Source organism: Salvia miltiorrhiza, chromosome 5 (genome assembly GCF_028751815.1).
Source record: "Salvia miltiorrhiza cultivar Shanhuang (shh) chromosome 5, IMPLAD_Smil_shh, whole genome shotgun sequence".
Lineage (NCBI taxonomy): Eukaryota > Viridiplantae > Streptophyta > Magnoliopsida > Lamiales > Lamiaceae > Salvia > Salvia miltiorrhiza.
The window spans coordinates 21,520,193-21,546,049 of NC_080391.1; the positions used below are offsets into that span (position 1 = coordinate 21,520,193).

The 25,857-nt window shown below is 34.2% G+C and overlaps 3 protein-coding genes and 2 long non-coding RNA genes across 9 annotated transcripts; 1 reads left to right on the top strand and 4 right to left on the bottom strand.

The window, feature by feature from the left end:
• Positions 1-1,658: 1,658 nt before the first annotated feature.
• On the bottom strand, positions 1,659-3,580 carry LOC130986697 (F-box protein At5g49610-like). Of its 2 annotated transcripts, none has more exons than XM_057910168.1 (2): positions 3,476-3,580; positions 1,659-2,804 (listed from the first exon to the last, which is right to left on the bottom strand). In XM_057910168.1, the coding sequence occupies exon 2, from the start codon at positions 2,776-2,778 to the stop codon at positions 1,741-1,743; it is 1,038 nt and encodes a 345-aa protein (XP_057766151.1). In that variant the 5' UTR covers positions 2,779-2,804; positions 3,476-3,580; the 3' UTR covers positions 1,659-1,740. The 2 variants fall into 2 exon arrangements, with proteins under 2 accessions (XP_057766151.1, XP_057766150.1); XM_057910167.1 differs by having other exon boundaries at positions 3,364-3,537.
• Positions 3,581-8,556: 4,976 nt separating this feature from the next.
• On the bottom strand, positions 8,557-10,204 carry LOC130986698 (uncharacterized). Its single transcript, XR_009089345.1, has 3 exons — positions 9,952-10,204; positions 9,078-9,155; positions 8,557-8,797 (listed from the first exon to the last, which is right to left on the bottom strand). It is a non-coding gene; the product is annotated as an uncharacterized LOC130986698 (long non-coding RNA).
• Positions 10,205-18,419: 8,215 nt separating this feature from the next.
• Positions 18,420-21,268, top strand: LOC130986700 (uncharacterized). Its single transcript, XR_009089346.1, has 3 exons — positions 18,420-18,953; positions 20,424-20,504; positions 21,101-21,268. It is a non-coding gene; the product is annotated as an uncharacterized LOC130986700 (long non-coding RNA).
• Positions 21,269-21,487: 219 nt separating this feature from the next.
• On the bottom strand, positions 21,488-24,388 carry LOC130986699 (mitochondrial inner membrane protease ATP23-like). Of its 4 annotated transcripts, none has more exons than XM_057910170.1 (5): positions 24,177-24,388; positions 23,955-24,114; positions 23,760-23,881; positions 23,449-23,685; positions 21,488-21,788 (listed from the first exon to the last, which is right to left on the bottom strand). In XM_057910170.1, exons 2-5 carry the CDS (start codon positions 24,076-24,078, stop codon positions 21,657-21,659), a joined length of 615 nt encoding a protein of 204 aa, XP_057766153.1. In that variant the 5' UTR covers positions 24,079-24,114; positions 24,177-24,388; the 3' UTR covers positions 21,488-21,656. The 4 variants fall into 4 exon arrangements, with proteins under 4 accessions (XP_057766153.1, XP_057766156.1, XP_057766154.1 ...); XM_057910173.1 differs by having other exon boundaries at positions 21,488-21,911; positions 24,177-24,329; XM_057910171.1 differs by having other exon boundaries at positions 23,955-24,081; positions 24,177-24,322.
• A 227-nt stretch (positions 24,389-24,615) lies between these two features.
• Positions 24,616-25,671, bottom strand: LOC131025649 (uncharacterized). The gene has a single exon (XM_057955448.1). It carries the CDS (start codon positions 25,669-25,671, stop codon positions 24,616-24,618), a length of 1,056 nt encoding a protein of 351 aa, XP_057811431.1.
• Positions 25,672-25,857: the final 186 nt, after the last annotated feature.

Below are 25,857 nucleotides of genomic sequence, written 5' to 3' on the forward strand. Positions count from 1 at the left end.
TGCTGAGCTGGAGTAATCTGAGTTGGAACATTGAGTCCAGCTGGAGCTTGCTCAGCATGGTCTTTAACATGATCGGCTCGGCCGCCGGAGCTCTGCTACATTGATTTGTGTGTGTACGTACAGAATTAAAGCTTTGACAATTCTCAATTAATTAATTGCTCATCAATTAAATGCCATTAAATTCCTTGTTATCATACTTAAACTTCACTCACAGAGTTTTTAGTATGATAAACATTATGAGCTCATTAAGGAAATGTCATCATCTTTAACAGATATGGTGTCCCAAAACAATTGACTAAGAGGGTGTTTGCCTAAGCTTATTTTAAAGAGCTTATAAGCTCTTGGAGCTTACAAGATGTAGTTTTATAAGAGTTTATAAGTTGTCCAAGTGTTTGGATAATTGAGCTTATAAGCTAGAGAGAGAAAATATTTTTTTAGAGAGAGAAAATCGAAGAGAAATGAACTTGAATGATATATGATGAAAATAATAAATTATAGTTGAAAAATATTTGTAAAATAATTATTACATATGAGATTATAAAAAAATAAGTTGGGGTAGAGGAACTTATTTTTTTGGGAGCTGAAATTTGGAGCTTAAAAGCTGTTTAAGAGCTTATTTTGTCAAACACTTTGAATGAGCTTATAAGCTGTTTTGATGAGCTTATAAGCTCAGCCAAACACCCTCTAAGTACCACGCGCGAACTATCATTACCCAAGATACAAAGCATATTAAATTTCTTTAAAAACTCACACACGTAGCAAGTCAAAGTAATGTACTGACATTCAGGTATACTCATAAAATCTATCAAGATTTAAACTAATAAGTTATCGTGTCATTAGTTCTCCTTCAAGGTTAGAAAAAGAAATCATGATCGTAAACGTACTAGTGTAAATAAATAGTCTAGATAAGCTATTTATACTACAACTTAGACCAATAATTCATTCATAGTTAGATCAACTATGAAAACTGTTTATATCTCACGAGAAATTGATCATATGGTTCTCTATGATCTACAACACAACACATAATCTATAATTTTGAGATAAATGAACAAAACATATGCAATTATAATTACTTCAGGCATGAGAAAAGTAGTGAAAATAATACATAACATTGTATACAAGCAATAAATGTTTGCTTTCAGTATACAGTCCTGCATGGAGGTGGTGGTGGATTTGCAAAGCCCAACGGTCGATGGTGGCAGGGTTCATGTTTTTCATTTTTTTTATAAATAATAAATAATAACTTAAAATAGTAAAATATAAGTAAAATTTTAAAAATGGTATAAGGACGAAACAGTCGTAATGGACAGAATTTATATACTAGTATCTTTTATAAAAAAAAAAGGGTATATATTTTTTTGCCCTTTTTTATTTCTATTCTAAGTAGCTGACTTTGATTATCTTCTTATCTTTAATAATTTGTGAAACTTTTTGATCCCTTCATATTTCATAGCATATGATTATTTTTGGAGCTGTGATTTTATCTTTGCCTCAATGTATGAAACTAGCGAATATTGATTAGGAAGTTTAGGAATCTTTATTTAAGTTTTTTGTTGTTGAACTCTAAAAAGTTGGACTTCTTGTGTTTGTTGTTTACACAACAAAGCTAAGCAAGATCAGTTTATAACTATATTATATAAACACACGACATGCAATGATGAAAATACGAAATATCAGTCAAAAGTGATTCGAGAAATTACACAAGAGAAGCAAGCAAGATGAGTGTAAAAAAAAAAACTACCAAACGCCTTCCACCTGAACCAGAGTGTTGACATAAGGCAGATAGTTGTTATCTGCAGAAACAGATCCAATCCCAACCCTAGTTTTTGCTTCAAGATTCCCATCACTGATGCTGTAAGAGTAGATCCAATCCTCAAACAGAATCATCACTGTCTCCCCATCGACACACGACAGAACCCTAAACCAGGGATCGATCTCCCCAATGCTGATCTCCAGACAACGCTTCAAGCTCAAGTCCATCCCCCCGTGGATCATGATCTTGTACCTGCTGCCTGTCAAGTGGGACATGGTGATGTAGCAGAGCTCCCCCGCCATCTGAGCCAGGACGCCGTCTGAGCTCTCTACAGGTATGAGGTCGTGCAACTCCCTCTCCACGTCGTAAGCTATCACCATCCCCGCGTCTGTGAGCCAGTACGCCACTCCCTTCATGTACAACCCGTTGCCTATCATTCTGAGATTTTCCATGTCCGGTAAGGTGGTGTTCAAGACCGTCCACGACTTTGTGGCGGAGCTGTAGAGCTCGAAGCTCAGCTCGCCACCGGGTAAAGGCACAGCACAGATCAGCTGATACCTCTGCTCTATGTTTCTTGCAGATGGCTCGAAGGCAAGAATGGCCCGTGCCCCGTATTGGTGGTAAAGCAGAGGCTGAGGCAGGGGAGCCCACGCCTTGCTTGCCGGGTTGCAGATGTAGTAGGAGTCGGATTCACGGCCGAGGCAGACGAGTAGGCCGCTGCAGGAGGTCGCGATGTGAACGGGCTCGGGCAGGAATCTGAGGTTAGGCATTGCAACTCCGTAAGCAGAAGCGTCCAAGGTGATGAATGTGGGATCAGTTGTTTGGGTTTGGGCGAAGAAACCGGAGAGTTTGTTGAAGTAGTGGCTCTGATGGAAGGCGAGGAGAGGGCTGTTGATCCATCCCTTCCATTCCTTGGAAACGGACATGAAACGGAGGAGGGATTTGGCAGGGAGGAAGGGGAGGACCCTCTCCCTCACTACATCTTTCAGCTTCACCTTCATCACCAATGGATCCATCTCCATCTCCGACTACGTGCTTCTTATCTTCTCTGCAATTCAATGTGGAAAATGAATGAAAAAACATAATTGCATTCACACAGATCAGATCATGTGGAAAAGACTTGCACATTCCAACTATACTCAATCAAGGAATCAAAGACTCGGGAAATTAGATAAAGAAAAAAGCAAACTTCTGCATTGACCAGAGACCCTTTTCACATTTGTATATCATCACTCAAACAGAACCCTTCCAGAGTAATCAATCTGAGGCCTAAGATATTTAATTCTCAAGAATCATCAACGGAAAAAATTCTTAATCCATTTTCTTTCGAGAACAATCTGATTTATTGATTAATAGTTGTAGTGGTAATGATAATCACAAAATATGTAACCAAGTTAGAGAAGGCGAAGATTTCAAGAACCATAAATGAAACAAGGAAGAAAAACACACGTAAGTTCATATACTGCAGAATTCAATTTTTCAAAGGAAAAAAGGAGTGATGATCGAAGCAAGAACATACAAGAAGAATGCACAACTCGATCAAAATAAAAAAAGATCTACTTTTATTGAAAGAGATGATGCAGATGAAGTTGAACAAGAGCACTAACCGTCAACACTCACAATAGTCTTCTAAAGCGAATTTTTTTGAACTCTATGAAAACACAGAAATGATAAACACGTACTCTTTTATCCTAACCTAGAGAGAGAGAGAGGGCCTACTGAGAATTACGAAGAAATTCACGGTTTTCGTCAGACTGCAGGGGAAATTTCGCAATAGATTCTTCTTTTTTTTTTTTTTTTTTTACTTGCGCGTTAATTAACTTCATATTGACTTTGAAATGCAGAGTAGTATATATTTATGTATGTTTAACCGCTAAAATTCCCTTTCAAAAAAGCTTTATATCCACGCTATGATGATAATGCTCTAATTTAAAACCATATACTCCCTCCCATTCTTTTCATATGTCGCAAGCACATAAATTAATTAAAAAAATTGCCCAAAAAGTAATTTCTATTAATGATAATTAATTCTGTGTAAAACTCTTAAAATTTCTACCTGAATAGATGAGAGCTCGATTCGGGATGAGATTCAGTGTCCTACAATCTTATGTGTGCCACTGTGTCCCATTCTTATATTTTAAAAATATTTTTTATAAAAATAAAATTTATTATAATACTATGAATTATATTTAATATTTATTTCAAAAAATTAATTTTTTTAAAAAGCATATACCATCACTTTGAATTTATCAACCTATTATTAGCTAATAAAAGAGAAATTAAATGATAAAAATTAATTATATACCCTAGATTGATGGAATAAACCCTAGTTAATTAATAATCACAAAATTAAACTAAAGCATATAAAATTGAAATTGAAGAAAATATATATAAGAAATTAAACAAAATTGAAAGTGGGACATAAAATGTGGTATACTGAATCTCATTCCGATGGGGGATTCTCGGCAAGGACTTAAATGAGCAACAAAATCAAAGCTTTAACAAACTAATCTAAACCCTAAAACGACACTCTTCATAAACACGTTTTGGCTCAAGGACTTAAAGTGGAAGGGCGATTCTCGGCAAGGACTTAACAGCAAACTTCTTTAAGTTTCTGTTATCCCATGCATGGATCTCTGTTCATAGAAGTTGCACATCAACGGCTATGATCCAGATTCCAACTGAGTCTTATATAGTTCATTGTGTATTAGCGAGCTAGTTTTCTTATTCATAAGGTTGTATGAGGGAAAAAGGAGAAAAGAATCTCCAGCAAACTGTGAGTTTCTTGCCTAAACCTGTATTGTTCAATCCTTCATCTTGATTCAATAAAGAGTTTCCATTCGTGAACTGAACCACGTAAATACTCTGCATCTTGTTCGTTTCAAATCTTTGATCGATGATTGAGATCCATAGATTGTAATCTTGAGTTTAGATTTACAATTGGCCAGGGGCGGATCCAGAATTTGCCGATAAGGGGGGCTAATCTTGAAGGTATTAATGGGGGTTCGAGGGCTTCCGCCCGCGAGCCAAAATTTTCGGGCAATCCGTACAGTTCATTTTTATGTTCAAATAGAATTTTAATAGACCTAGGATTAGAATTCCATCACCTACTATAATAAATAATTATTCTGTTTCTATTGATTCAATAATATATACATTGAAAGCATATAAAAAACTACTGCTATATGTTTAAAAAAAAAAAAACTAATCTAGCTTCTACAAGAATAAACTTATTTTTATTAGTATATTGAAAGGTATTTTTATCTTTTTTTGAAAATTAGACTGAGCTAAGACTAAACTATAAAGATATTAGACTAAATATATTTAATATATATAAGACAAAATTTTGGGCGTGCACACCTACTATGTGGATCCGTCCCTGCAATTGGCGTCGTCTGTGGAAAGAGGAATTGGATCTCAACGAGCTGCGACAATGGCCAAGTACGAGATTGAGAAGTTCAATAGGAAAAATGATTTTGGTTTGTGGCAAATCAAAATAAAAGCCACACTGACACAGCAAGGGCTAGCTGCGCTGGTGCTTGAGGATGGATAAATCCAAAAGCAGCGGCGATGAAGGGAAGAAGATTGATAGAACAGACATGTTCGAGAAGGCACACTCAACCATCATTATATGCCTTGGAGATAAGGTGTTCAGAGTGGTTGCTAGGGAAAGAAGCGCAGCGGATGTATGGAAGTAATTAGAGGATTTATATTTGCAGAAATCTCTTGCGAGTAGACTAATTCTCAAATAGAGATTGTTTTCATTCAAGATATTGGATGAAAAAGAAATGTTTGATCAATTGGATGAATTCAACAAGATCTTGGATGATCTGGAAAGTATTGAATGTGAAGGTTGTACAATGAGGATAAGGCTACAATTCTTCTAAAAGCACTACCAAAATCACTTGAGAATTTCAAGGACACAATGAAGAACCACAAGTATTGATGCAGATGAAGTCATCAAAGCTCTGAAATCAAAAGACATCAGATACTAGACAAGAGTCCGTTGCAGAGGGGTTGAATGTTAAGAGTAAGCCCAAGCAAAAGTTCAAGAAGCCATATACAGACAACAAGAAAGATAGCCAAAATAGAAGTAAAGAAACTGAGGAAACTAGAAAATGCTATTACTGCAAAAAACTGAGGAGACTAGAAAAAGAATTGCTTCTCATGAAAGAAGAAGCAGAAGGAAACTGGCCAAAATCATGAATCTGCAGAGGTGACAGAGCATATTGAAGATGCTCAATGTTGTCGGTCATGAGGTTGGAGAAAGAGAGATCATGAATTCAACATGTTCTTTTCATATATTCCCACATAAGGAATGGTTCCTTGGATCTGAAAGATGAAGGAACAGGAACAGTCATGCTATAGAATGATTTATGCCCAGTAAAAGGAATTGACAAGATAAAGCTGAAAATGCATGATGGTGTGTTTAGAATTTTGTAAGGTGTAAGGTATATCCCTATACTATAACGCAATCTACTTTCTTTGGAGATGTTCTATGTATTCAAGTATGAAAATGAAGAACTATTGGTGACAAGGAATTCAAGTATTTTGTGGTACAATGGATAAGATGTTACTTTGTAAATCAAAGGTCATGAGTTCAATTTTTAATTTATACACTAATTTAACTTTATATATATAGGGAGAGGTTCAAGAAAGAACCACTAAATAAAAGAAGAACGGAGAACCGTTTTCAGCCATTTGATCATCAAGATCTACGGTGGATGCATCATCTTGTTAAATGAATGCAGATACTGGGTTCGAATCCTAAAGGGAGCAATTTTTATTATTTTTTTTAGTGCATTAATTTTAACAGCGAATGTATTAATTTTTACCGTGGATGCATTAGATTTGATGATTCTCACGTTCTCACAAATAGTGTAGTTCTCTCTAGAACCACACCATATATATATATATATATATATATATATATATATATATATATATATATATATATATAGGCACATCTTAAATAAGAAATAAGAGAAATTTTTAATGTATGAATTTTATGTAGAACACGTATGAATTCGCTGTATAAAGGTATGAATTGTGAAAAATAATTTTTTGCTATCTTTGGGATTCGAACTCAGGACCATAAATCCATCCAACAAGATTACGAATCAACCGTAGATCTTGATGATCTAAGGGCTGAAATGATTCTTATTTTATATCTTAAGAAATGCTCTTATTTTAGCCCTTCCCTATATATATATATATATATATAGGGAGAGGTTCAAATAAGAACCACTAAATAAAATTAGAACAGAGAACCATTTTAAACCATTCGATCATCAAGATCTACGGTGGATGCATCATCTTGGTGGATGAATGCAGATCCTGGGTTCGAATCCTGAAGGGAGCAAAAATTTTATTATTTTCGGATGCATTAAATTTAATAGCGAATGCATTAATTTATATAGTAGATGCATTGATTTTAATGGTTTTTATGTTCTCACGATAAGTGTGGTTCTCACAATAACCGCACCCTATATATATATATATATATATATATATATATATATATATATATATATAGGGTTAGGCTAAAATAAGAACCAGATTTAAGATATAAACTAAGAACCATTATAAACCACAAGATCTTTAGAAATACACGGTTAGATTTCAATCTGAATCTATGCCTATAATTTTTGTTTTTTACATCAATAGGATACAAAGGTAATTTCATTTTTTATGTAATTATTATTTCCACAATTAAAGGGATAGTGTAGCTCAAATTAGTTAAAGATTTGATACCACTATCTTCACGCAAACCCTATTAAAATGACCGATTTCGTAACTAGCGGTTTCGTAGGGGTCCCAAAAAAATGCTACTCCCTCCGTCCGCCAAAAGTATTCCATAATTACTATATTTGGCGTCCGCAAAAAGTATTCCACTTTCCTTTTTAAGCCATGGTCCCACCATCCATCTTTATATTTTATCCTTACAAACACTCTTTACTTACAAAAAACCCACCCCAAATTCAATCTCAACCACACATCTCATAAAGTGGTGGGACCCTTTCTCCACTACATCAACATCATCACACATTTTATTAAACTCCGTGCCCGGCCAAAGTGGAATACTTTTGGCGGACGGAGGGAGTATTATTTATTGCCGATGGAGAATGAAGGTATATGATATTATGTTTTTTACAGCAAGAAATTTCTCATCATATCACACATATTATTCATGATTACATAGTTATTCTCGTCGTGTTTTTTCGCATTCTGATTCATCGGAATGCCGATGTTTATGTGATATATGGTTTATTCGTACAATATGTGATAACGATTCATGCATAATTACATAGTTATTCTCGTCGTTTAACCATGTATTTATGACCAGATTTCAGACATCCTTTAGTTATTCACAATTTTGCTCATAACTTGAGATGAACAATTAATTGTATATTTCAATAATTTTATGGAATCTGCGTTATACCTCATGGAAATTCTTACACAGGTCGTGATAGAAAATATAAACATGAAACTGTTATAATTAATGTGTCTTCATATTCACGTTGGTTTGCATGTTATTCATGCGTACACACTAAAATATTCGCCTCCATTGTAATATTCGCATTATGATACATCTGTATACTGTGCTACGCCCAAATATTTACACACCATTGAATTATATTCACATATTTGCTTAATGTGTGGTTGACGATTGCATTCAATTCACATACACTAACATATTCTACGTGAACCATTTATGTAATTAAAATCACATAAATTTCCAAGCTCAAACAACATATGTAGTTATACCATTTATGAAATTTATAAAAACACAAGAATGATGGATTAAATAAACGAAGAACAACATTAAATTTTTTAACATTATATTCGTTTAGATTATAAATTATTTATAAATACACAAATTACAGGCTAATCAATAAAATTATTTATAAATACGTTTATCAATTATAGCCTTTTTGGCAGGAGCAACTGGAGACACAACTCTAACTTTTGGTACGTCCGAACCACCACCAGACGCTTCCTTGTTATGAGTCTCACTCAATTTTATCTTAAGTATTTCTCCTAATAAGAAACAATCATTTAAAATTAATGCTTGATTACCAAATCATAATATAAGGTGAACAGAATGCAATTAAACTAGTAGAATATGAAATGAATTTGCAGTTATTTAAACGTATCGCCAAGTATCGATCGCTTAAAAGCTAACAATGATGGATCATTTCGATACTTCGTACGAACTGCAGCACATATTCCGTTTATAATTTTTATTTTTGTCAATACTTTTTCCATCTTTACAATGTTGCAACGCATTCACTAATAAGAAAATATAAATATATCTAACCTTCACGTAGTTGAGCAACATTTGCAGGTCCACTCACGTCATCAGTCGCAATCAGTTTGCCTTTCCCCTTCACACTACCTGCACGTGTGTAGGGTTATTATATTCTCACGAATTTATTCAAAAATTTAACTAATCATTCACACAACATTATTGTTAAATAAACTCTCCACATATCAAAATAAACCCGGATCAAATATTATTCCAAAAAAATGACTAATGCAGCATGTTGTGAATATGTATTTTTGTTGAGAATTTATGTATATCTTCACGAATAATTTTTATTTTATTATAACTATGTGCATTATAATAAATGGCAGTGACATTTAAGAACATATAACAACTCAAAATAAAATTATTCATGTTCAAACACATACCAATTCACATTATTATTAACAATATTCTTTTCACATACTTCATTGAATCTTAATACAGTGAATACAGTATACCGTTGAGCATTATAATAATTGATAGTGTCACCTTCCTACCGGAAAATTCATACACAAATACATATCGCATCACATAGTTAGGTAAAATATTCGTACACACAATTTAATCAAACACAAACCAAATATCTCATATAACTAAAAAATAATACTTGAGTAAGCAGTAGCAAAAAAAAAAAAATCTTAGTTAATGCATGCATCCCTACGAATGAATCTACGTATACCATATCTTAAACTAACAGATAGCAAGCTAATGTAACGAACACTTACAAAAATTTGAAATGGGTTTCGCTCTTCATAATAAAAAAAAAAAAATCCAACACCATAATGACTATTCTCCCCAAATTCATCACGTATTCATCCCACATGCTTCTTCGTTAACACATGAAAAATTCTAATACAATTAAAATGCATTGTTCCTTCAAACTAACCTCTTGTAACTCGAGGACTATTCTAGATAAAATCAGACGTTTCAGATACAGCTTTACCCTTGCATTTGTCACCAGAATTCCCTACAAAAGCAAAAAGGAAATACAATAAAGGTTATAAACCGTGTTAAAAATATATAATTTACAGCTACACCTAACAGTATACCAAAAAATTCACACAATATTCAACATATATTCGTACCACAACCTTCGTTTATTAACACAACATAATATTAATAATGTAAAATTATATAATATACCAAAAAAATCACATACTAGTCATAAAAAATCGTCACCTTCTTTTGAAGTAATGTTACGCTTCATCACAGCCGATCCTTCGATAATAACCACAAATGCATTTTTTATACACATAGATCTAAAAACGACAAATAGGGACCACCAGAAATAGCACCCACACAACATTGTGGTATAAAATCAATTTTCGTTGAACCATCGAATCCCCGCCCCAGAAAACCCAGAATAATTTCTTCACTATTCAGTGGTTGCGAAAATGCGTGAAATCCCGAAAAAAAAATCCGATGGAAAACAATGACCGTTGATATTTAGTCTCAACGTTCTGACCGCCCTTTGTTCGTGCCATCGCCGGAAACTGGGTTAAAGAATACTGGAGATACGAATGGATTCTATTAAGCGCCGCCTCAAAAGTTTGGTCGTCGCCTTAGCAATTTTATTTAAGAATAGCAAGAGATAGTGAAAAGATTCATAGGGTTTAACTTTAATTAGGTAGGTGCATTTAATTGGACACATGAATCAAATTATTTTTTTTAATCATATTTTCAAAGATACTTCCCTATTAATTCACGCAAATACTCGATTCATATCCTTGTTCTATAATTTCAATCCCATCAAATCTCTCTTCTAAATTAAATAGGCAACGTTTTCGGAGATTTTCAAATACCCATTTGGAAAGTCAACATCTCATGCCAAATATACCCCTTCGATTCGTGCCTGCGCGAATCAACTAAGATAACAAAATGAATAACCTGATATGTTTATAACTTAATCTCAGCCGTTAAATAGGTGGAGATCAAAGGTTAATATTAGTTCTTAAGTTATATACTAAGAGGGGTTTGTGGAATAACTGCCCCCTATATATATTGATGAGGAGTAATATATGCAGAACAGAGGAATCGTCTTTATTAGAGGAACGGACCTCACCAGAGGAAGTGGATATGTCAGGGAAATCATTCCCGATCAGAGAAATGGCTCTTGCCAGATAAATGACTCTTATCAGAGAAATGGCCCTTGCCAGAGAAGTCACCTACGCCAGAGAAGCCACCTACGCCAGAGAAGTCGCTGAAGAACGGAGGAATCGCCCGCCTGGGGGGCAAAATTACCACTATGCCCTTGACCACGCGGGGAGCATGCTTCGAAGGCGAAATTACTATTTTACCCCTAGCATGAAATCTATAAATAGTCGCATGAACACACTCTGTAATTTTACGCTTTCAATACTTTCACAACTGCAGCAATATTTTCTCGTGCTCTTTGCAATTCAATCAATCCTCTTCTACTTTTCCGATCAAACTCTAGGTAAAACTCGTAGTTCACCGATCATTCATTAAACAAACGATCACCGTTCATTTATGCTTTACCATATATATATATATATAGTAAAACTTGGGTCAACCATGCCAGCCCCTATACACGGAAAGAAAAAAAAATGCTTTCAATGGTATTCAAACCCACGATCATAAGTAATAAAGGGAAGGCCAAAGCCATTGCACCACACTGTTGTTATTGCTTTTGTTTCTAAAATTATTTATCTATCTATCTATATATATATATATATATATATATATATATATATAGGGGAAGCCTAAAATAAGAACGCTTCTTAAAATATAAATTAGGAATCATTTTCAGCCCTTAGATCATCAAGATCTACGGTTGATTCATCACCTTGTTGGATAAATTAATGGTCCTGAGTTCGAATCCCAAAGGTAGCAAAAAATTATTTTTCGCAATTCATGCTTTTATACAATTTATTCATGCGTGTTATACATAAAATTCATGCATTTTTGTTGGTTCGTAATTCTTAAAATAAGTGTGGTTTATTGAATAACCGCCCCCTATATATATATTATATATATATAGTGTTTAACATTGTTGGTCTATTATATGAGGCCAGGCGCATGCAAGACCACCTCTTTTTTTAAAAGTTTTAATCTTACTTAATTGTTTGTAATTTAATAGTCAGTTAAGAAAATGGTGTCTTCTAAAAGTTCTTATTTTTTGAAAATGGTGTCTTCTATTAAGCAATTTCGTTTAAAGAAAATGAGATATTTGTTCTAATTTAAAATCCGAATAATAATTGAAACATATCTCTAAATTTGTACTATAGAACGAATAATATATTAACATTCCATCTCTTAATATGAATTACATAAGGAATGATATTTTAAAACCCTAAATTTTCTTCTCTATATATATATCTTTGATTCCATAGTTTATTTACCTTATAGTTTTTTTTTTTTTTAATCTTTTAATCTCCAGATTTTTCTCTTTTAGAATTTGTTGCAATTCCAATGGTTCCTTCTCCTAGACGTTCACCAAGACTATCGCACACTCCACCCCCCGCAACCATACCTACACAATCTTCTCCTCCCCAAAAAGCTAGAAAAATAATCACTTCGAAGTGGACTACTATTCCTCCTTCTCCACAAACATGATTTGGGTTCAACTACTTAGGTTGATGATGAGTTACATTGTTTTTGTTTTGGGGGTCTAGTTGTTCGCCATCTTCTTAGTATATATCTATCATTGACAAATTGAATATCCTTGTATACCAAAACCTTCAAAATATGGACACAGAGAACGCTTTTGAATTCAAACTTGCGACAAGTGCACGAGATATAATCCCCAATTGGCTGATACTCCACTGTAAAAGAATATTGTCTATGATAGAAATTACGCCTCATGCACGACTCCAACACCTCAAACTTTTTAACATTGGATCCATTGTTTTCTCCAGGACAAGCAACGTCTTGAATATTGCAATTTCCTAGCAATAGTATCTCCGCTTGCAGTAATTTATACACGTTGGTTGTGTAAACACATGCAAATTGTTGTTCCCATTCATAATCTGAAATTGGCTTTAGTGTCATACACTTTGATCTATATATAGTCTTCTTGCTGCTCCTTTCGAATTTTATCACTCACAATTACTTCATATTGTTCTACAAATGTTTTCGACGTACTCCTCGCATGAACAAAACCATCGAAAAAAGCATACATTGACTCACTTCTTTGAGTAGACACCATACTAGCCCAAAATAAGTGATTCAAGAAAACAGGAATCCAATTTTCCCTTTTAACGTACAAATCCTTAAGCCACCTGCTATTTTGCAAAGCATATTCCACGAGGAATTCAGCCCACCTCCTTTCAAATTCTGCAATGCTAAGAATGTCGTATAAGAGTGTAGAAATTTTCAACACATCTTTTATACTCAACGACACCTTTCAACTTAATTGGAATCTTCTGTGCAATACAAATCTTCTGTGCAATACGCCACAAGCAAAGATGATGTATGGTGTTAGGCATAACTTCTCTTACAACAATTCTAATGTTATTGCATTGGTCAGTCAAAATTGTTGTAGGAAGCTGGATGCACACCACCAATTGCTACCAACCAATTACTGAAAACCCATTTAAAGGATTTTGCATCCTCATTTGTCAACAAACCACATCCTAATAAAATTGACTGATTATGGTTGTTAACACCTACGACAATGGCTAGAGGCATCTTATATTGATTGACTAGATAAGTCGTGTCAAAGCTAATAACATCATGGAAATCCTGATACGCAACTATGCTAAGGGGATGAACCCACATCATGTTTCGAAGCCTTAAATGGTCGTCAATGTCCATATTTATTATTTGACAATACATTAATGCTAGAGTGGATTAAAGAGTTAAATAGAGATATATTTGTAAATAATTTCAAAATGCATTACTCGACCTATATTTGGGGATATCTGGAAAAGAAAAATAAGTCTATTTAATTGAGATGAATATAGTATATTTTATTAACGCGTATCAGGACAATAAAGATGAGAAGAAGTTGGATGATTGTTTTGAGCACACTAAAATTTATACTAGTTTGTCGATGTGAATTTATGAATTTTTTAGATAAATTTGAAACTAAAATGAATTAATATTTTAAATGAAATATATAAATTGAATGAGAAAAATGACATAAGATAACATAAATTTTTTAATATTTTTTAAGAAAGTAAATGATTTATTTTTTTAAAATTCAATGAAGTGAAATTATTTTGAATTGACACTTTCACATTCTTGCTTTCTTTTTATATAGAAATAGAGGCTTCATGAAAAAAATTGATCATTTTCATAAGTTCAAATTGTAATAACAATTTGATTTTATTCTAAATCTTTTAATCCTACTCACCTCTTAGTTAGTATTTTCCATTGAAAAAACTATAAAGTTCGTAGCAAAATATAGTAAATCACTTGTCTTGATTGAGAGCTACTACTCTACAATATCCTCAAATTTTTAAAGGTGAAAATTTAATCTTTTTATGTTTGTGTATGTGAGTGACAAATTACTTTTAATGAACTACTTTGATTACATATAATATTGATATGAAACAATACACTCGCATGGCCATTTTGAAGAAGGAAACACAATATTTGGCCACTAATTAAAAAAATACAAAATCTGGTCATTTTTTACGTTTTAGGACTGTTTTGCCTTTAATTAGGGCAGACCAGATTCGAGTCGGTTTCAGGTTTGCGCGCGGGTTAGGCACACATGACACTATTAGTGTCATGCACTTAGGGGTGAGCAAAAACCGAACCGCAATGCAAAACCGAACCGAACCGCACCATTTCGGTGCGGTTCCGCATCTGTTGATGCAGTTTTTGGTGCGGTTCCGAAAACTGAAAACCGAAATTTTTCGGTTCGGTTTCGATTTTTTATTTTTGGTGCGGTTTCACTCCGAATCGAACCTATAAATATATATATTTTTATAATATATTTATATTATATAATATATATAGATTTAAACTTAGATTTACACTTAGATTGACACTATATCATTCATTTATATCTGGTTTAGATTTAAACTTATATTATACATGGATACTTTTATGAAGTATTTTTGTAGTTGTTAGGAATCCATATCAACAAAACGTAATGAATTAATGAAATGATTTGTTGGTTCACTGCATGCCTTTATAAGTGAGGAAGTCTACTTGGAACTCCAATCCTCACTTTTGTTTCTTTTGTCCCTTTATTGTTTGATTTTGAGGGTTAAAACATTATTTTACGGATTTTAATAGGATTTTTTTCGGAAAAAAAAATGTGTCGGTTCGGTGGACTGAACCGAAACCGACGATTTTATCGATTCGGTGCGGTGCGGTGCGGTTCCAATTTTCAGCATCAGTTCGATTTTCGATTTTCAGGATTTGGTGCAGTTTTGCACCGAACTGAACCGATGATCACCCCCACATATACTCAGTGTTGCACGAATGGTACTTATGACTAAATTAGTGTCATACGAATGGTACTTATGGCCATATTAGTGCCATTAGTATCATATATCTGTGTGCTGATATTATTTAGATGGGTACAATATGACAATTTTGAACACTTCCCCGTAGGGTTTAGATTATCCATTTAGGGTTTAGATTATCATTTAGGATTTAGATTCCCTATTTAGGGTTTAAATTATCCATTTAGAGTTTTTGATTCTCCATTTAGTGTGGTGCACAAATGATACTTATGGTCATATTAGTGTCATTAGTGTCATATACTCTCTTATGTAGTTTGCACGAATGATACTTATGGCCATATTAGTGTCATTAGTGTCATTGTGCATAACCCGCGTGCAAACCCGAATTCAACCAGAATCTGGTCCGCCCTAATTAAGGGCAAAACAGTCTTTACACATAATAAATGGCCATATTTTGTGTTTTTTTAATTAATGGCTAAATATTGTGTTTCTTTCTTGAAAATGGCTATTTCAAAAGCGTTCTCATATTTATATTATGAGTTATTTTATTTAAACAATTCTAGTTTAGAATATTTGAATGTTTTTGCCCCTTCTATACTATTATTATATAGATATATATTAGATTAAATTAATGAACATTCATAGGTCATAATATCTTCTCTATTATAGATTAAAATCGATATATATATATATACACACACACACGCATTTATTGTATGGAATATATCATTTATATAACATAATGTATTATTAATTGCATATAAGTAAATCTTCTTAAGTTTATTGCATGCCACTATAGAAATAACATTCAATTAAAATATTAAAATTAATTTATTACCATGAGTTATGTCATTGTAACATTAATTATTAATTGTTGATTTAAAATTATCAATACATAAATATGATATGCCATTTATACATATAATTCTTAGAAACTATATATGAAACATAATTCAATATAAAAGTTATTAATTACGACAATATGTAGTCGTTATTATATATTAGTATATAGATTACAGTAACTTGATTAATTTTAAATGTTCAAGAATTTTGTTATACTTGTTGACTAAATATTCATGAAAGAAAGATAGATAAATAAATATCCTAAAAGTCCATATATGATCATAAATCTTATTTATATTAATAATTTGATAGTTTTATTTATTAAATATTATATATATATATATATATATATATATATATATTTATATATAATATTTTATGATCAGACAAAAGTATGTTATTACATACTTAATTAATATGGGCATATAAGATCAAGTTAGTCTACAAAATCATTTTAAAATGTAATAAATTATATGAGTAGAAAAAATTATAATAAAGGACTACATGACTCACTAATTTAGTTATATTTTACTTATTTTGATTGTTTCAATTTTCTTGTAGTTATGTTTATCTGATTAAAAAATTGAAAAAAAAAATTAAAGAAAGATAAAAGTTGGCAAAAACCATAACAAAGGACTATAGTTAACTACTTTAATTCAAGGATTTTAATATTATATAAAAATTTCCATAACTTTATTAATTTATCAATAATAATAATAATAATAATAATTATTATTATTATTATTATTATTATTATTATTATTATTATTATTATGTAAATTACATTATTCTAATAATAGAGATACAAAATACAAAACTATATATAGTTGAAAAGAAAATTAATATAAAATATTATGGACGTTGTAACTTATCCATATAATGATATTTTTTAGAATTAATTGCCTATAAATCCATGACGTTTTTCCAAAATTGATTTTTGCTCCTAATTTAAAAAGTCTACTGTTAAATCCATAACCTTTTATTTTTGTCTCAAATTTGTCCGATGACCGATTGTTTTTTCACTCGACGCCAAAAATGACATCGTGGCAGCCGAAATTGACACTTGGGCATATTTTTTACATGTGGAAAAAAAAAAAAAAAAAAGGAAATCCCCCTCTCCCCAATCGTCTGCTCCCCTCCGCTGCCGCCACCATCACCGCTCCCTCCCCCCACCCGCCGCCGCTCTCATCAAACACCCCCGCACAACACATCTTCTCCTCATATTCCACCGTTGCCAATGACCCTTAAGCTCCGGTGAATGGCCGCTGATCGTTGTTTTGAGGAAGAAGAAAACCCAAGGACCACCAGCGTGCCACCCCAGCCTCTGAAATCCGACCACCAGCGCCCGCCCCCAGCCACCATCTCCAACCGCGCACCACAACTGTGCCCCTGTTCCAGTCTCAACCGCACACCACCGCCGCGGCCCACTCCAAACACTTCGCCATCCATGGGATAAAGGTTCATGAGCCAGTGAGTTTGCTCTCTCTCCAACTACTCACTTTTTTTTTTTTTACAATATAGTATTAATTTTTACAATTAATTAAATATACACTAAATAGTAAGGTAGTCCAATACTTTTTAAATTGACAAATTATTCTTATCAAATTTGTAGGTTAGAGATATAAAATGTAATGCTAGCTAATCTTCTTAATATTAATCTTAATTGCTCAAAAACAATATATTAAATGGGAGTCGGGTGCAGAAAAAACAGAATATCATTGGCTCAAATCTGCAATTCAACAATTTGAATCGGAGAAGTAAGAAACAAGAAGTCTTATTTTCCAAGCAAGCCAAGTGAAGAAGACATGATGAAGCAACAAAGCGAGTGGTTAAGGAGCTGTATTATTATAACAAAGTATTCCAAACAGCTAGTGATTTCATTTTTGGACTCAAAACGCTAACAACTTTTGAAAAGTAAAGGGTCTCAAAAAGGAATTTGGTCAAAAATTCATTTTGGCCCCAAATTCCTTTTTGCATTGACTCTGTATTGACTATCATACAGCATCAACTATTCTCCACACTCTCTTTATCAAAATTTTCACCATTCTGGAAATGAACAATCTATTTAGAGAACAATGCAGTTGTGTTTTTTTTCTTTTTCCTTTTACAGTTTAAAAAGTTGTAACACCCCGTTATTTCTTAGCTAAATTTAGAAGTATTTTGAACTTAGAAGTCAGGATGATTCACGCCGGATATAAAGAAAATGAATTTATTTTAATTCCAACAAAAGTGTTTTAAAAAAAAAAAAAACATTTGTAAATTTAGTTATTAAATTTATGTGCGTCGCATATTTATTTAATTTAGCATTCAAAGTATTTTCACGAGCTTTTATTTAAGCAAACACTGAATGATTATTACAGTTTTCATAGTACAACCTGGAAGACTTTTTATTTTATTTTATTTTATTTTATTTTATTTTTATTCCCACACCTACTCCCTCACCTAACATACGCCACCTACCCCTTAAAATAAGCTCCCACCTACTCCCTCATTTTTTCAAACTTAACATCACATACCCTCAAAGACCTCTTGCACACTTCACACCATTGGACAAATTCAAAGTTTACTTCAGCTAAAATCTTCTTTCTTTCGTTCACACAAATTATCCTTGCAAGAAAAAGAACTCAAGCTTAAGAGATTACAACATCCAAAACTATTCAAGGTTTAACTCTTTAAACTCCATTATTTGTGTTGCTGCATGTTTAAAGCATTCATTTTTATGTTTCATACTTAAAACATTCGAACTTTTTCCCAAACACAGAGACACAAACACACATTCATTTCATCATCCCATCGATATATATATATGCATATGTGTATTTCAATATAATAACATGATGTTTATACATAAGAACAATGTGTGAATATATATATATATATATATATGTTTACATACAAGGCATGAGTCTGTATTTGAAAGAAAAGAGAAGAAGTAGAACTATGTTTTTCCCTTTTGTTGTTGGTATCGTATGTGTGGTGGGCCGAGTCGAGCGGCGTCGGGATGGCGGCGAGCTCGCTGCCGGCCATCCGGCCAAGGGTAGGAGAGGGAGGCCGCGGCACGGCGGCTCTGCCCGCTGCTGTCGGGCCGAGGACGGAGAGAGAGAGGGGGGTGGAGAGAGATGGGCGGCTGTGGGTTCAGCGGAGGGAGGCAGGGCACGGCGGCGGTGCCGCTGCTGCCCGGCCACGGCTGGAGAGAGAGAGGTGGTCTGGTCCGGGCTGATTTGCGTCGAGGTCAGGACGGCGGCAGCTATGGGTTGCTGTCGCCGAGCGAGAGGCCGAGGGAGGCGGCGGCGTTTTCGTCGTCGCCAAGGAGGAGAGAGAACAGAGGGAGATCGACGGGTGGCTAGGTCAGAGGGAGATGAGGCCGGTCGCCGGCTGTCTCGCCGGAAGGAGCCGCGGCCGTGAAATGTGACCGAGAGAGAGAGTGATATTGTAGTTGTTTGTGTATGTGTGTGAGCGGCTGAGAGGGGGGAAAGAAAAGGGAGAAGAGGCTAGGTGTTGGGCTAGGGCTTGTTTGGGGTGGGCTTGAGTGTTGGGCTTTAGGTTTGGGTTTAGAGTGGGCTCGAGTCATGGGCCGAATTTCAATTAGTCATGGGCCGAATTTCAATTAGTTTTGGGCCGAGTCATGGGCCGAATTTTTATGAGTATTTGGGCTGAGATTTTTATTTATTTTTATTTCAGTTGGGCCTTTAATTATTAAATCTATTGGGCCTTTATTAATTTATTTAATTGGGCTGTGCAGTTTCTTTATTTAAAATGGATTACATTATTTAATTAATTAGACTTATTAAGTTTGATTAATTATTTTCAAAGACTAGTTTTCATAATAATATTAAATTATTATTATGTGTATATTATAAGTAATTACTTATTATATGTTAAGCATGACATGAAATTGCATTATATTTTGCAATAAAAAGTATTTATGATTTAATTGGTTTTATTTATAATTCCAATTATTAAAGAAAGATGAGTAAGAATATTGTTGGTGTTCTTAACTCAAGAGAAATGTTTTCAATTATTTATTTATTAAATTTTGAAAACCCGGCTAAGTGAATTATAGAATATTAAGCACTACACCATGACGTAAGATTAGCTTCACGAGACCTATTAAGAATAGAATTTCTTGTAGGCTTTGTGACCAGGGGGATTAGCGCTGCTTTCCCAAGACAGGTTTATATGTGATTATGATCTTCAGGCTTTGCCTAACCAGGTGGGCTTACTTTCCAAATGTACAAAGTATGATTGAGTTATTAAGCTCTAAATGTTTCAATGAAATGCAAATTGTTTATTTAATGTAATGAAAACTGTTTATCCAATAAAATATTTTGTGCACTCTGCTCTGTTTAAGGCTCGCAACTATGAATCGATCGAGGTTCTCTCTTGACCTAACACGTTATTTGAGAATTGTGTACACCCATTAGCTGACCTGGTGGGTTGATCTCCATCGGGCACTAATTATGTATGAGGCGTTATAAGGGTGCTCGACGGGATGTGTTCCGGAGCATTGGGTCCCAAATGGGAACTTGACTGGGTTACGCCCTCAGTTCAAGTAAGAAGGAGAAATGGATCCGTCGGTGGCTAAAAGGTCCGGGATCACAGCGAGTAACGGAAAGGGAGTGTGACATGTGCGCACAAATGAAAGAAAATGTTTTAACATGCTTAGAAGTTATTTCTCTTTAAAACCTTCTAAGTCATGTCAAGTATGATTGGATAAACTGTCTTTATTAAAATATGAGATGTTTCAGAAAATGCATGCCTACTAAGTACATTAGTACTTAGCCCAAAAATACTTTCAAATGTTTTCAGGTTGGCTGGCCGGTGCTGACGGGACGGAGCTGAGGCTAGAGTTAAATTCCTATGTTAGACTTCCGCTGTAGCAATTACTCATATCAGTCTTTTGTTTTCCCAACTTAAGATCTTCATGTTAAATTTCAAATGATATACCTGACCGAGCTTAGACTCTTCACTACTAAATATATGTCAATGAATGTCGGTTGTCAGAAGCATGAAACAAAACTTGTGATCCAAAGGGGCATAGCCCGACTTTCTATCCTATTTCGGGTTTTTACAAGGTATTTCCCTTGTTTATTTCTATGAATTATTCACACCTCGATTATATTTATTCCTTCAAGAATTGGGGTGTGACAAAAGTGGTATCACAATACTAGATCAATATTCAATACAGAATATTGATGAAAAGGAATAGGAAATCAATAGCTATATTAAATGGAGTTATAATGATTTCAAGAATGTAAACTCAGATAATAGAATGCATCATTACCTCATATCTGTTATTGAAAGGCATTCAACAATTCATTCTAATCAACAAGAGAAGTTTTATTCCCCAGCAAGAGAAGAGGACTCAAGGAGCTGGATCAAAGGGCGCTTTGTCATTGTAACAAGTATCCCAAACACCTTCAATGGCTGCCTCTGTTGTAGCTGGTGAATGGCCACATGCAGCCACAGATCGAGCTGCTCTATTCTTCACACATTTCTATCAAGTAGGAATCAAAATCCCTTAATCTCTAACCACGTGATTTTATTAGATCATGATATCTACCTATTATACTAAAGGAAAGTTGTATGCATGAAATTTCCCTCCAAAAGCTTACTTTTCCTGCGCCCACAATCAAATATTCTCATGCAAAAAATATTTTTTTATTGACTACACCAAACCATTATATATTTTTACTGATGTGTTTATTCTTTAAATGGGCAATCTAAACTCACCACTTCCTATGCATCTATTCAGTTTCCCAAGAAAAGCTCTTTTTTTTTTAAATTTAAATTAATTTTACATCTTCAGGGCTGCTGCCTTTTCATATTCTTAAATGCAGGTTTCGAATTATGCTATTTCAATTCTAGTCATTCTTCTATTGAGAGTATATATACATCTTTGAGACCTTCTACTTTTGAATTTCTGCATTTTTTCCCCTCATGCTTCCTAAGTTTTACACTTCATTCGTCATTTCAAATTTGGTTAATGTGTGTGTGCTGGCTTTTGAACTTTTTTTATTGATTACATTTAATAGAAGATTATATTAAAAAGAATTCTAAAACTGGGATCTTTGCTTAACGTCTGCAGATTTGACATGGAGTACTAGTAGCAAAAACTCTTGGAATGCTTTGAACTTGGAGAGGAAAATGAGAGATCTTAAGGATTTGAAGATATCAGATGAAGACAACTCCACAAAGGTAGGAGGCGCATATATTTTGATTCATTAAGACTTAGAATGAATCCCCAAACCGAGAGTGAATAAATATCTGAGACCTTGGCCTTTTATTTTTGTCTTGAGGAACTTTTCTTTAGTTTTCTTGGTTGTACATTATTTTTTGCCTAACCACTTTATTATAGTTTGGACTTCAAACTTATTGCAGCTAATTTTAGTACAAATATATATTATATTGTTAAACATCATAAAATGATGTATCATAAAAAAAATTAATATGATTCTCTCTCAAATTAAATATATTTAGTATATCTCATACTTATAATGTTTCCTTTCAATTCTAAACTTTTTTTAATGTGCGTAATTTGACTACAAATGTCTATGGCTCTGCTATATATTTAGCATCATAATAGTGTTTATAAAATATTAAGTAACAGTTGTAAATTTTAGATTAATGTGTAGTTGTGTACTATTGTTCGTATGGTCCTAAAAAGATAATTATATGCATAAGTAGATTAAAGTTGTATTTATTAGGAAAATAAATATTGTATGTGTAAATTGTTTCTATTTCCGCTTTTCAACATAATTCTGAGTATAAATCTCTAATTAATCATTGTATAACTCAACAATGAAGTTACAAATTTTAAAGCATGCAATTTTAAAATTTAATATGGACTTCTGTTAAGGAGTAGTATTTTTTAGTATGAAACTGCTAAGGTTGTAAATTTAGATAACAATCGACAATATATTCTGTTAAGGTGTTGAATCTTTTTTCAAGACTCATGTTTTTTAGCAATTAAGATTAATATTCAGAAGATTAGCTAGCATTACATTTTATATTTGTAACCTATAAATTTCATAAGAATAATTTGTCAATTTAAAAAGTATTGGACTACCTTACTATTTAGTGTATATTTAATTAATTGTAAAAATTAATACTATATTGTAAAAAAAAATGGGTAGTTGGAGAGAGAGTAAACTCACTGGCTCATGAGCCTTTATCTCATTCAACTTCAACTTTAGATTACCGCGAAGAAACTCTCTGATAATATGGCAATCTCCACTGAGATGATTAGCTCGAATCTCACTGCAGGCTTGATGAGCGGCGCTATCCCATTTCATATTAGCAGCACGACAGTCGTCATATGCGTGGATGAGCTCATGAATCATTGCTTGTACCAAATAGTCATTATGTCCCATGTAATTACAACATATTCCAATCTAGCGCAAGTATAAAAATCCATCAATTTACTAGCAAAGCAAAGGAAAGGACTTCACTAAAAAGACATACATACCCCTCGCCCCCTGCTGAAATGACCGGCGTGTACACCTCTGCAATATTTAGCCTTGAAGAAATTCTCTCCGATTTTGCATCCAGATTTCTCCATACTCTCCATCAGAGTTTTCACCTTTGGATCTGCAACATGTAGGAACCATCTTTCGATCTAAACCCAACAAAAAAATTGAATAAAAATCAAATAGAAAATTACTGTGTAAAGCTTTCTGGATATTATTCCGGCATAGCTCCAGCGTCATTCCGAGCGGGGGAGGGACCGAGGAGGGCGACTCAGCAGTAGCAGATGATGGCGTGGAACCAACATCTTCGTCTCCCATCAACTCCTCAATTCCAAAGATTTGTTACTTCTATGACTGTGGGAGAGAACCATTTGGAATTATAATAATAACACGGAAAATGAACAAAAACAGAATACCAATTAGGGGCGGCTCCGAGAGGGAAAGGATGGCGGATCTGCAGCGGCGATGAGAAGGAGAGGACGGGCGGCGTATGTGCAGAGAGAGAGAAGGTGTGCGCGTGCAGCTGAATTGCTGTGGGGAAATGGGTAGCTAATAGGGTTTTGTTTCAATTTCCTTTTTTATATATTCCAATAGCTAATTAGGATTTTATTTATTTATTTTGAATTATTAAATGTAGTATGAAGCATTTACATAAATAATAGCTATATTTTATAGTAGTTTTGAATATATTTATCTATTTTATATCAGAACAGTTAGTGTTATAAACTTTATAATTGTACTAATTAATAATCTAAGTAATAAAATATCATTGATTATATATCTCCATCCAATTGTAATTATCATTATTTTTTTTTATTTTTTATTTAGAACATAAGGGACTTCATTAAAACCAAATCAGGAAGGGTTTACATCAGGTGGCAACTCTCCAACAGAAACAAAAGGGAGAGCATTACAGAGAGCATAAGAAGCAAGCCTATCTGCAATTTCATTACCTTCGCGAGAAGTCCAACTGAAGGCCACATGACGAAAAGAACTCATCAAAGCATAAATCGAACGTAGAGTAACTCCAAGATATGAAAGATCATTCTCACGCTTCATCAACATCCAGTATAAAGCTTGGCAGTCCGTTTCAAAGATAGCATCGGTAATTCCACGTTCCCTGCACAGATAGAAGCTTTCAAGCATAGCTAAAGCTTCAGCTTCGACGACCGAGTAAATACCAGCTCTGAACCCAAGACGGCAGCTTACAACACCGTTTTCCCCGTCCTTCATCACAACACCCACTCCAATTCCGACTCCTTCATCCAACGCTGCATCAGTCGAGAGCTTCATCTGTCCCACCCGAGTACAGCTCACTTTATGCTCCTGGTTCTGATGTGAAGACGCAACCATCGGTACCACCCATTGTGCTCGAGTAGCAGTTGCAAGACAATCCACGTGATTCAAATCCTTCTGTTGGAAAACCAGCAAATTTCTGGCATACCAAATGGTCCAGGCAAGCGTCGCAAATTGAGAATGAATCTCACGGTGGGGACAATTACGGATCATCTCAAACCATGCTGGAATCGAGCAAATCCCCGATAAAGGCTGAAGTCGAAGGGGTGAGACAGACCACATGGCCTCCACCCAAGCACAATCACGAAGCGCGTGTTCCATAGTCTCCTCATGTTCACCACATCTTCTACAAAGAGCTTCAACATCAATGCACCGACTTCTGAGCGCTTGATTCGTAGGAAGAGCATTGGCTAAACATTTCCACATGAATAACCTGACCTTAGGTAAAACATCTAGCCCCCATATCCATTTCCATAATCCAGCATACGGAGCAGACGAAGTCGCCTCAGACCTCAACCTTAAGTTCAAAGCCAGCTGATAACCACATTTTACCGAATACATGTTAAACTTCGCCACCTGGCCAGAATGGTTTATCGGGCTCGTTAGGTCTGCCATGAAGTTGATTCAACACTTTCCAACTATCTCCATTATCCATAACCTCCAGTAGCTTCGTTTCATTCCAAGTACAGCTATCCTCATTAAGCAACTCCTTTGCAAGTAAAAGTTCCTCTCCCTCCACAACTTTAGCAGCCACAAAATGACCTCATCTTCCCGGCAGCCAAGGATCCAAGCCGATTCGAA

Coding starts and splice junctions, on each gene's coding strand:
- LOC130986697 (XM_057910168.1), bottom strand. CDS start 2,778: ATGGAGATGGATCCATTGGTGATGAAGGTGAAGCTGAAAGATGTAGTG.
- LOC130986699 (XM_057910170.1), bottom strand. CDS start 24,078: ATGGGAGACGAAGATGTTGGTTCCACGCCATCATCTGCTACTGCTGAG. Junction 23,882..23,954: donor TATCCAGAAAGCTTTACACA/GTAATTTTCTAT, acceptor TACATGTTGCAG/ATCCAAAGGTGAAAACTCTG. Junction 21,789..23,448: donor AGATAAAGGCTCATGAGCCA/GTGAGTTTACTC, acceptor CCTACTTGATAG/AAATGTGTGAAGAATAGAGC.
- LOC131025649 (XM_057955448.1), bottom strand. CDS start 25,671: ATGGCAGACCTAACGAGCCCGATAAACCATTCTGGCCAGGTGGCGAAG.